Here is a 12,666-nt window from a genome sequence, read left to right on the forward strand (position 1 = left end):
GACATATTGATAAATGAGCAAATATAAGAGGTAAGCTAGTCTCTTTTGCTATTCTCTATTAACACAAATCACAAATAAAATTAGAGGTAATCACATTATTATCTTTAGGTTAATAACTTGTGCACATGATATATCAACTTCATGACATATGATCTCAAAGTGTGTTGGACATATTACAATTTCATTGGGTTATATCAAAATTTTAAATTAAATATATTAAACGGTAAACGGACTAGTTGATTAAAATGGCTTAATTTGACAAGTTTGGGACTAACTTTCTAGAAAGAGTTTTTTATTTTTTGACCTGAAATTCCAGAAAGAGATACTGAGTCATGCTATTTGAACATCACTATTTCAACACCTTATTAAACACCGTATACAATTAGAATGCAAACTTAATTTTGCACAGATGTTCAAATAAGGTGTTGAAGGTCTTGATTTCAGTAAAAGTCTTGAAAATTTATTGGCATGATTATAATAAAAGTCTTGAATAGATGTTCACACAGATATGATAATAATAGGGCACACATGTCTTTTTTTTAATTGTTTTACGTAACTTATTTGCATGAGATGGGTTAAAACAAATAACCATGCTGGTTTAGCAAAACGAAGTAGACGTCAGTTATCAATTGAAAATTATTATTACGTCTAGAAACGAAAGAGCCTCTAATACCTTTCATTCAATCCAACAAGTCATGCACGTGTTACTAACCCATGCACCTAACGCTGTTGCCCCTTAAATCCAAATGTTACGTGCCCATCACTCGTCACATATCCAAAACTTCTCTCCCTCTTTGTATGTATAGAAATGATAACCATATACTAGCAATTTTCATTAATCATCACAACATGACTTTTCATTGTGGTGACAAATGTCTGTTCCGCAAAAGTTCAAAAAAAAAATCTGAAAATAAGATAGAGTAGGACGGACTTTAACTAAACATACGGATTCAAAATTTTAGTTTGTCTCACAAAAAAGTAAGGATGGAGCAGAGAATGCCTAAAAATATAAAATTTCATATAAATGTTTGTACCCGTCAAAGTTCGAAAATAGGGAACAGGACAAGACATAAATATTAGAGGTTGCGATTCTAAAACTTTAGCCTATCATACAGAAAAATGTGAGCAAAACGGACATGCGCAACATATCAAACTCGTTTTGTCACCCTTACTTTAGATGTGTTTCTCTGGCAGAATGTGGGGGACCTCTTCATAGAAGAACTTTGAGAAATTTGGCTAAGGTGAAAGGCAAGGCAGTAGCTACTGGTTTTCCAGGTGTATCAAAACCGAGGTGTTCTAATTCTTTGGAAGGCAGCAGAGGAGCGTCTGCTAGTAACTCGGGCGTTGTTCCTGTATGTAGTTATGGTAGTATCAGTGGCAGCAGTGATATTTATAGGAACAATGGCAGGCAGTGGGGCTTTTTAGACAAGGAAGCCGGGACGAAAATTTGGAAAGAGATGGTTGAGTTGGGGGTGGTGTCCAAGGGGGCAGAGGCAAGAGTCATCGAGAGAATTGATGTTTTGGAACATGAGGCGTCTTTGAGAAAAGAGGGTTCGAAGGAGGTAAACAAGCTGTTATCATGATTTTGGGTTCTCTAAATATTAGAGGGGGTGGGAATGCTCTTAAGAGAAGAAGAATTAGTTCTTTGGTGATCAAGAGCAAAGCGGACATTTTTTTCTTACAAGAGACAAAGTTAACAAAAATGCATGACTTCGTGGCGAAGAGTTTTTGGAATGTTAAAGGAATTGGATTTTCTTATTCTAACTCTACGGGTAGATCGGGTGGCTTAATAACTTTATGGAAGGAGGAGGGGTTAGAGGTTATCATGAGCTTTAAAGGGGAGGGTTACATTGGTGTGAAAGTGAACAAGGATAACAATTTTTATTATTTGGTCAATGTCTATTCATCTTGCGACATTGTTAAAAAAAGGATCATGTGGAGTAAGTTGTTGTCTTTGAAAGAAGACTTCAATGATGGGGAATGGATCATAGGTGGGGACTTTAATGCGATAAAGTCAAGGGAAGAAAGGAAAGGAAGAGGAGTCATATCTAATGCTAATGAGGCTATTGAATTTGCGGAATTTATAGATAAAAGCTTGTTGGTGGATGTTCCTTGTAAAGGAAAAAAATTCTCTTGGTATAGCGGTGATGGTAAATCGATGAGTAGATTGGATAGATTTCTTGTGGCGGAGAAAGTGTTGAACGATTGGGGTGTGATTAGGCAAATGGTGGGGGAGAGAGATATTTCCGATCATTGTCCCATATGGTTAGAAGTCGACAACAATGATTGGGGACCTAAACCATTCAAATTCAATAATGAGTGGTTTTCCCATGATTCTTTTTACCCTTTTGTCAAGAATGAGTGGAAAAGCTTCAAAGTGGAAGGTAGAGGGGATTACATCTTGAAACAAAAACTTCATCTTCTTAAAGACCGTCTAAAATGGTGGAATAAGGAGGTTTTTGGTAGAATAGACTTGGAAATTCAAGAAGAGGTGAACGATATAAATCGTGGTGATGAGAGGTTGGAAGTGGAGGGAGAGGATTTCAACCCGGATACTTTGTTTGAAAGGAAGGAAGCAACGAGCCGGTTTTGGATGAAATTGAGAATTAAAGAGAATATGCTAGTGCAAAAAGCTAATTTGAAGTGGTTAAGGGAAGGAGATTCTAATAGTGGTTACTTTCACAAAGTTATGAAGGAGAAAAGAAGACACAACCATTTAGGCCCCATTAATACTATGGATGGGAGGTTGGATAAGGTTAAGGACATTAAAGAGCATGTGGCTAAGCATTTCTCAAAAAAATTTGAAGAGGAGGAAGGGACGTCGTTGCTTTTAGAAGGCATTAATTTTGATCAAATTTGTGAGGAGGATAAGGTTTGGCTTGAAAGACCGTTTCAAGAAGACGAGATTAACGACGCCTTAAAGAGTTGCGGGGGTTCTAAAAGTCCGGGTCCGGACGGATTTTCTTTTCTTTTTATTAAAAGATGTTGGTCTTTCTTGAAAGAAGATTTTTTGAGATATTTTGATCACTTTTTTGAAGGAAAAGAATTGTCGAAGGCGGTTACTTCTTCTTTTTTGGCGTTGATTCCGAAGTCCGTGAATCCGCTTTCTTTGGATGATTATAGACCTATATTTTAAGTGGGGTGTATGTACAAATTCATGGCGAAGATGTTGGCGGGGAGATTGAAATTAGTGATGAGTTCTATAATTTCGTCGTGTCAAAGTGCTTTTGTTCCGGGTAGGCAAATGCTTGATGGGGTAATGGTGGCCAATGAAGTGGTGGATTTTGCCAACAAAGAAGGTAAATCTTGTCTACTTTTTAAAGTTGATTTTGAGAAGGCTTATGACAAAGTTTCATGGAATTTTTTGAGACACTTATTTTTGAGATTGGGCTTTGGAGGAAAATGGAGGAGTTGGATGGAATTGTTAGTCTTTAAAAGTGACATGTCGGTGGTGGTAAACGGGAGTCCTACAAAAGAGTTCAAGGTGAAGAGGGGGTTAAGACAAGGTGACCCTTTATCGCCTTTTCTTTTTGTTATGGTGGCGGAGGCTCTTTCGAGGTTGGTTCGGAAATCCATAGAGATTGGAGAATATGAGAGCTTCGCGATTAATTGGTTGTGTTGTGTGGATATTCTTCAACTTGCGGACGATACTCTTTTAGTCGGGGAAGGATCGTGGAAACACGTTAAGGCGGTCAAGATTGTGTTGAGAGCATTCGAGTTGGTATCGGGCCTCGGGATCAATTTTCATAAAAGTAAACTCATAGGGATTAATGTTTCATCAAACTTTTTGGAGGCGGCTTCTTTGTATCTTTCTTGCAAATTAGAAAGCGGAAATTTCTATTTCCTCGGCATTCCTATTGGATTCAATCCAAGGAAGGAGAGCACTTGGAATCCGCTTTTGGAAAAGATGAAGATTCGTTTGTTGGGATGGAAAAATCGGTTTTTGAATCTTGGTGGAAGAATAACGCTTTTGAAATCTATTTTGAGTTCTCTAGCTATTTTTACCATGTCCTTTTACAAGATACCGGCTAAAGTGGTGAGTGAATTTACTAAATTGCAAAGTAATTTCCTATGGGGAGGGGTGAACGAGAATCGGAAAATTCATTGGGTTAGTTGGAGGAGTGTGACATTGCCTTATTTAAAAGGAGGTTTAAATATTAAGGATTTAAACGACTTCAATTTAGCTCTTTTAAATAAGTGGAGGTGGAGAATTGCCAAAGGGGGGAAGTCTTTATGGTTGGACATTTTGAAGGCGCGCTATGGTGATCTAAATATGCATCTTTTTGGAGGTGAGACTTACATAAAAAATTCTTCGTCTTCATTTTGGTGGCGTGATATGCTAAAGGTTAGTAAATCTTCTCCTTTTCTTAAAGATCCTTTTATTGAGAGTTGTCGTTTTATGGTGGGCAATGGGTTTAACACACCGTTTTGGGAGGTTTGTTGGTTAAGTGATGCTTGCTTGTCGGATGTTTTTCCGGAACTTTATGCTATTTCTTTGTTGAAAAATGTTTCGGTGGCGGTCATGGGAGGGTGGTATGATGGTATTTGGAAATGGGGGGACTTGGGCATTTCGGAAGATGAGGCGGTTGAGGCGGGATTATTTTCTAGGCTAATGTCTTTACGAAATTGCTTAGAATCTTTCGTGGGATGTAGTTTGGAGAAGGATACCGTGAGTTGGAATTTGGAGACGGATAAGTGTTTTACGGTCTCATCTTGTTATAGTCGGTATGCTATCCGACGAATCCCTTTTGGTCCTATTAATAGGAATGATGATGTGTTGGATAAAATTTGGAAGATGGAGGTTCCTTTCAAAATTAAGGCTTTTGCTTGGAGACTTTTTGTGAATAGGCTACCAACCAAAGATTTATTGAAAGTTAGAGGTATTCCTTTGTCCGCTTCTAATTTACTTTGTGTTTTTTGTGGGTTACATTTGGAGGATAGAGAACATATTTTTATCAATTGTAATGTAATTAAACTTGTTTGGAAAGACATTGGTGAGTGGGTGGATTTTTCGGGTTGGAAGGAGAAATATTGCATTCCACTTTTTATGGAATGGTATGCCATGAGTTGTAGGAGAAGAATTAAAGAAGGAAAATTGGGGGTGTTATGGTTGGCCACTTGTTGGATAATTTGGTTGACAAGAAATGCATTTTGCTTCAATCAAGAGGTGTGGAAGATCAAGATTTTGTTGTGGAGATGGTCTTCCTTTGGAGATATTACCTATTCCAATTGTAACTTTTACGATTTTTGTAAAGAGCCGTTGTCTTTTTTATCGTAATTGTAATTGATATGTAATATCGTTTTTTTGTCGGACTTGTTCCGGTTTTGTGTATCAAGGTTGGAGAACCCTTAGTTCTCTCATTAATAGATTTCTTGCTTACAAAAAAAAAAAATATATATATATATATATATATATAGTTTTTATCATATATTTTTAAAATATAATATTTTTATGATAATATTTTTTATGTTTATTAAGATTTTTTTTTTGAAACAACTAAAATTTATAACTGTGTGTTGTCGAAATTCTTACTCTTGCACATAACCGAGTATGACATAACCCTAAAAAATTTAGACAATTTCTCAATACACCACATAGATCTCTTAGTCACCGGAACAAAATTTCAATTTAACCCTCTGTTTTTGTAGATGGACATCCGAAAGCATTATTTTTTTTCAAAAAAATTGTTTTTTCTGTAGATGCATCTACGGAATCGTTAAAACTCTTTTTAACTCATTCCGTAGATATATCTACGGAAGATTTTCATCAATTTACTATGTTTTACGACTTTCGTAGATGTATGTACGGAAGAAAAAAATTTACTTCTTGAGATGTATCTACGGAAGCACGAGGACATTTTTATCAATTCGGTAATACGTGAGAGACCTATAAAATCTATTGAGAAATCATCAAAATTTAAGTAGACCTTGACTATTATTATTATGCTAGATATCTTTTAAATAGACGAATATAAGAATCAAACTTAAATATTTATTTGTTTGGAAAAAAAATCATATTGTCAACTTTTACTTAAATATTTATCTGTTTGAAAAAAATAATCATATTGTGAACTTTTCAAAACGATGTTGGTAGACAATTAAGGTTTTAGCATGTCAAACATACAAATTGAAAAACTAAACTGTCTTGATTTTCTTCCAACGGCATCTATTTATAGGCACAGGAGATAATATGACTTCAAATATACAACTTGAGAAACTAAGAGCTCGTTTAAATCAATTTTGCTTTTTACTTTTTAAATTATATTTTATAAATTTTTTTTTGAATTGTGTTTTTAAGGAGAGAGCTACTAAAAAATTTCTTTCGTAACATGGCCTTTAAAAAATATTTTAAAAATAAGAAAATAAAAATAGTCATTTGGTAAATTTTCTAAAAACTGTTTTAAAGATGAGAAAATAAAAGCTTATTGAAATTATTTTTTAACTAATATAAAATATTTAAGATTTTTATTAATTAATAATTAAATTTTAATAATTTATATTTAAATATACAATTGTTAAATTTTATTACTAAATAAGTCGAGATAGAAACTTCTTATAATTAAATATAAATTTGATTCTTTTTTAGAATTGAATTAATAACTTGTTGACACAAAATATTTTTTATTATCAAAGTACGTACTATAGCATATATCAATATCCAAAGCATAAATATCAAACCAAACAAACATAAGTACAGATATGTGTATGGCAGCATGAGACGCGTATGGTAAGCAGGTAGGCATGAGACTAGGCCTGTTCAAAAAATCTATAAAACTGTACTGAACTGTATAACAGAACCGTTCTCTATGATTTCTAAAACAAATCACAATTTATCAAACAATTTAATAAGTGAACCGAACCGTTAGCTGAACCAAACATACCGTAATGAACCACAATTTGAAGGAGTGAAAAAAACTTAGAAGGGGGGATTGAATAAGGGTTGTTTCTTTTTGGCAAATAAAAATAATGAACACAATTATTTTTATCCTGGTTCGTTTGAACTCAAACTACCTCCAGTCCACCCTCACAGGTGATTTACCTCCACTGAGGATTTAATCCACTAATCAAAAACTGATTACAATGGTTCTCCACTTAGATCAACCTCTAAGTCTTCTTGAGTCTACAGATCACAACTTGATCACTCAAGATATTTCTTTTACAAAGATATAATCAACAATACAGAGATAATAATGCTTCTAAAAAGTTGTAATCACTAAGTGATTTTTCTCTTAAGTTTATGATCTAAAACTCACTAAATATACAAAAGTATGTGAGCTTGAAGATGAAGATTGCTTGCTTTGCTCAAGAGCTTTTGCGTGAGGAAAATTCAGAGTGTGTTGTAAGTTGTAACGTAAGCTCTAGCATTTTTCTTGGGCTGACAAGTTCCTTTTATAGGCGTGAGAATGTGACCGTTGAACAGTTCTGCATTTAATGCTTTGCGTGTACAGTACATGCTGCATTTAATGTTACATGCTTTTGTCAACTACCTCGAGCCTTGCTTCAACTTCTTTTTCAGACTTTGCCTTGCGTGTACACACAGACTAGCCTTTATAGCTTTTCATCATTTGCTTTCTTCTGGAATCAGAGTTTGTGATTTGCTTTGTTCATCAGAGTTTCCAGCGTTTGGTGCAAGTTAGAACTTCAGCAATTCAGACTATGGAAGTTCCTTAAAGCGTGATACCTTTAGAGCTTCAGAGCTTGCTTCTAATAGTCATGATCTGATAACTTCAAGACCATGTTCTGATGTCTTCATGATCATGTTCTGATGTAGCCATCCAGAAAATCTGGGTCAGAGCATCTGAAAGATAAGATATTGCATACTCTTTTACACTTTTCTTGAAATGGAAAAAGTAACTTATTAGAGTACCACATTGTCTTATACAAAATTCATTTCTAATGTTATTATCAAAACTAGAAAATATGATCAGAACATTTCATGTTCTAACAATCTCACCCTTTTTGATGATGACAAAAACATATAGAATTGATATGAATTTGTATCCAGAATAAAGATGAAAGTGACAGCAAACAGATATAGCAATGCAAACTAATCAGAATGTATAGAATAATCTCCCCCTGAGATTAACACTCTCCCCCTGAAATTAATACCAAATGAATTTAATATAAAAGGACTTCCCTGAGTATTTTCCATTTCAGAAGAGACTTTAAAGTTGAGCTTTATCTGAAGATGATTCAGAGCTTTCTTTCAAAGCTTCCTTTGGACAGCATCAAGGCTTTGAATTTTCTTTAGAGAGCTAGCGTATCAGAGCATCAAATTTTGTTTGCTTCAGATCTTTGAAATTTCATTCATAGATTTTAAGATCTTCAGAGCATCAAAATACGTTTCTCACTTAAGCAAAATAAAATATGTTTCTCCTCTAATTGAGATCTTCAGAGCATTACATTCCTGCAAAAAACTTTCAAATGTAGAACTTTGCAATTTTTGTTAGAACAAAAATGTTTGAGACTTAAGCCTGACAATTGATATAATAAAATCAATTCAGTAATACGTTTCTCCCCCTTTTTGTCAGACATCAAAAAGAATAATAAAGATTCAGATGAAAACAAATAATGAAAGGGAAAGAAGAAATATTTCATTAATGATCAGAGAGAAAAAGAACAAAACATATGCAGAAACAAAAAAATCCTAAAAACAGAAAGACTAGGAAAGCTTGGAGGCTAAGAGGGATAGCATTTGCTTGATCTCAGATGTATCTTCGGCTTGCTTCTTAGAAGTCTCTTCAGACTTCTACATCCAAGTTCTGATCTCTTGATTGGTGTTTTCTTGTTTTGCCAGACGATCAAACACAACTTCCTGATTCCTCTGGAGTTCCTTCAGAGTATTCCACACTTCAGAACTTGAAGGAACTTCAGATGATGAATGGGCTGAGGCTGATAGAGCAGCTGGTGGAGCAACAGGATTAGACTCAAACCAAGATAAGAGAGTTTCCATGTCTCCTGTCAAAAGAACAAAATCCTTAGGAGCAAAAGGATATTGTTTTGGTCTCCACACCACCATAGGCAGAGGCTGATCAATCTCCATCTCATCAGATTCAAAATTCATCTCATCAGCTTCAGAGGATTCTGCCTGCACAGGCTTCCAATTCCAAACATTCTGAAGTTCCATCAAATTACCAAAGTCTAGAGCCAGGCCAGCAGGAGCAGGAGCTTCAGAAACACAAACATTTTGAAGATCCAGAATATCAGCTTGCAGATCTTTGGAGAAAGCGTTCCAGAGCTTTCCAGCAGCCACATGATCTAGCTTATGATCATAGGCAGCCTTCAGATTTTCCAACCAATTTCGTACCCTATAGTTAAGCAACTGAAAACCTGAATCAATAGAGGGTGGGGTTGAGTTGGGTCTGATGATGGTAATGGGGTCTTGGGGGTTAGAAATAAGGTAAGGTGCAGAAGGTCTGTCAGGAAGGAGAAGTGGAGTGGGTGAGATGGGAGAAGATTCTTCTTCATGATCAGAGTATAATACAATGACTGTTGGATCATATGAAGGTGTTGGGTTGCGAGGGTTGTGAAAGAGAGAATCAGAGGATGATGGAGAGGATGGGTCAGAAAAATCACAGAAGACAGGAATGTCTACTGCTGGTTGGGTTTCAGGTGTTTGAGATGTTGGTTGCGGTTGGGGTGCAGAAGATTGAGATTCAGAGGATGGAGGTTATGTAGTGGAGAAAATGTTTTTAGAGAGTAAGGTTGGGAATATGACAGTTAGAGGGGGAGGGTTGAGAATGATGGGTTCAGAAGGTTGAGCATGTTGTTTTCCTTTGGAAGAGGTGGAGGTAAATGATGGAAATTTAGAAGATTGTTTTTGTTTTGGGGGAAGTTCTAGTTCAAGTTCATATTCTAGAATAGAGTCATTTATTGAATCTATATCATCTATCAGTTTCCTAATGGATTGAGATGACCTAGGTAGTTTCAGGGGGTCTGGGTTATCTGTTGCTACAGCTTCAGAAATATTAACAGGTACAGAATTAGTAATAGAAATACCTGAAGTTTTCTTCTTCTTCTTAGTCTTTGTGGAAGGACCTTCTCCTATTGTCTTTCTCTTCTTAGGAGCTTTCTGAACATTCAGAGAAGGAAGATTTCTGCTATGCAACCATGTTGGATCAAACTCTGTATCATCCTTCAAGCAAGACTCCAGATAATAGAGAATGAATTTAGGATGCTCTTCCTTGAAAAGCATCTGGAAGGCATCAACAGGAATTCTTCTATTCATAATTTCATTTACCACTCTGGGCTGAGAGGTAACACTGGTAATCAGCTTCATCTTCTTCAGAGTGTGAGCAGTCAGAGTACTCCCACACGTAGCTGCCAAATCCTGAACTGCTCCAGCTTCTCTCAGATAATCTATCAACGCAGATTCTGTCAGAATATCTGAGATGAGCCTTCCCAGAGGGATGATGTTCCTCTTGATCTTCTGATTTTTCAACTTTACTTGTTCTCGAGAATCCTTCACATGATTCCGCATATACATGAACAGAAGATAAGGTAGATCAATCCTCTGGCCCTTGCCTATGCAGTACAGAAGGTACTGTTGATCCTGGTTGATGTAGGTGGGAGAAACTGTAGCCTTTCTGTGATGAATACACCCCAGAAGAATCTTAGCCCAGATTTTGTAGGGGGCCTTCAGATCCTTAGTGTTGTTTGAACCTTGCCCTGTTGTAAACACTTCAGAGTAAACTGCATCCCAGTCAGTTCTACCAGCAACTGCTCCTGTAGCACCACTCAAACCTTCAAGATTGAGTAACTTCCTTATAAGGTTTTCAGTAATGGAGACTTCTTGACCTAGAACTAAATAGATGATTGCTCTAGGTGTAAGAGTTGCGTGAATCCAGAATTCCTTCACCGAATCTGGGTAGACTGGCCCAATGAGACGATCAAAGAAGATCTCCCAACCTTGAATCAGCATGTTTGATTTCAAATTAAACTCATGTTCCCGGAGATGATCAAAATCCACCATGAGTTCACATAGAACTTCCAGTTTTGCAATAGGGATGGGACATGTTCTTGCAGGAGGAGTGAACTTGAGTGGTTGTTGTTGCTCTTGCTGAGAAGAAGGTTGCTTTGATGATGAGGAAGCCATTGAAGAGGAAGAACTGGGATGTCTTTTAGGTTTAAGGTTTTGGTAGAGACGAAAGAGAGAAGAAAAATGCATAAACGGAGAAGGAGAGAAAAGAGGGAAAATGAAATTGAAACGAAAATATAAAGAGACGGATTTGAAAGAAAATTCAATAGAATTCTGAATGAGGGACAGTTACAGAATATGAATCAATTTCATTAATGATGAATGAAATTAATGGGGAGTAACATAAGATTTGAAAAGATTTTACACAGTTACCTAGGGCGGTGTCTCATCAACTGCACGCATGCTTGTCCCTTCAGATTAGATAAACATGTGGTCATCATCTTGGGGTAATTGGTGACAGCTGTTTTGCTTTAACAGAAGTTTTGAGTCATACTAGGTGTAAGAACAAGCATACACTCACAAATGAGTTTTTGATTCATGGCAAACATCACAAGCAACCAAATACAAAAGCATAAATGAATGACTCAAGACAATGGAAGATTATGAAGCTCAAATCACTCAGAAAATGGTATTGCATCTGTTAGGTCGACCAAGCAAAGCCCTAGGTCGACTCAAAACTAGAGCAAACTCAGCAAAACTGACAAGGTCACTGTTAGGTCGACCTACCCACACTCCTAGGTCGACCTAAACTGAAGGGATTTACAGATGTCACTGTTAGGTCGACCTACCCACACTCCTAGGTCGACCTAAACTGAAGAAAAGTCACAAAAATGCATTTCAACTGACTTTAGGTCGACCTAAACCTTCAAAAGGTCGACCTAACTGGAAACAACTGCATTTAGGTCGACCTAAACCTCCAACAGGTCAACCTAACTGACTTTAGGTCGACCTAAACCTTCAGCAGGTCAACCTAACAGATTTTAGGCCAACCTAACAGGTCAACCTAACTGGGACAATTTCAACTCTGCTTCTGTTAGGTCGACCTAAGCACTAAAGTAGGTCAACCTATTTGCTGAAAACTTCCCAAATTATGTGTTTTCTCTGCTCCAACATACCAGCAACTATATATATATCATTCCATGTTAATTATTCGACAACACCAACGACTGAAAGATACACAAACGCTTCTCATCTTCGTTCTTCATCATCTCCAACACAATTACACATAATCATTCTTGCGTTGCGGGTTAGTGATGAGTTCGATAACGTCCATGGAACGGAATTGAAGATTCCTAGTGGGTGAAGGTTTGTGGGGTTTGTTGGTGAATAAAATCTGCGGGTTTTGTCCTCCACGACGGGTGGTTCTTGGGGGTTTTTATCAAGAGGCGTTCATTGAGGATTCGGCTGAGTGTAACGATTGAGGAACGGGGAGTTCAAGGAATCAAGACACTGCAGAAGGGAATCAAAGTGAAGCTCTTGGATAACCTTGATCTGGCTCAAGATTAAGGGGGAAGAAGATTCAAAGGATCGACATAATTGGTTTATCGTTTATCGTTTTGTTATCTTCTTTGTATATACTACTTTCAACATTAATGAAAGATTACCCAATTTCAATTTGGAATTGGGGGCAGACGTAGTCGTAGCGAGGACGATCGACGAACTGCCTAAACAAATATCGTGTTCTTGTC

At 36.6% G+C, this 12,666-nt stretch overlaps 1 protein-coding gene across 1 annotated transcript; it reads left to right on the top strand.

Moving 5' to 3' along the window:
- Positions 1-1,702: 1,702 nt before the first annotated feature.
- On the top strand, positions 1,703-3,136 carry LOC131659232 (uncharacterized). Its single transcript, XM_058928446.1, has one exon. The coding sequence runs from the start codon at positions 1,703-1,705 to the stop codon at positions 3,134-3,136; it is 1,434 nt and encodes a 477-aa protein (XP_058784429.1).
- The last annotated feature ends 9,530 nt before the right edge of the window (positions 3,137-12,666 follow it).

Source organism: Vicia villosa, linkage group LG3, assembly GCF_029867415.1.
Source record: "Vicia villosa cultivar HV-30 ecotype Madison, WI linkage group LG3, Vvil1.0, whole genome shotgun sequence".
In the NCBI taxonomy this organism is placed as follows: Eukaryota; Viridiplantae; Streptophyta; class Magnoliopsida; order Fabales; family Fabaceae; genus Vicia; species Vicia villosa.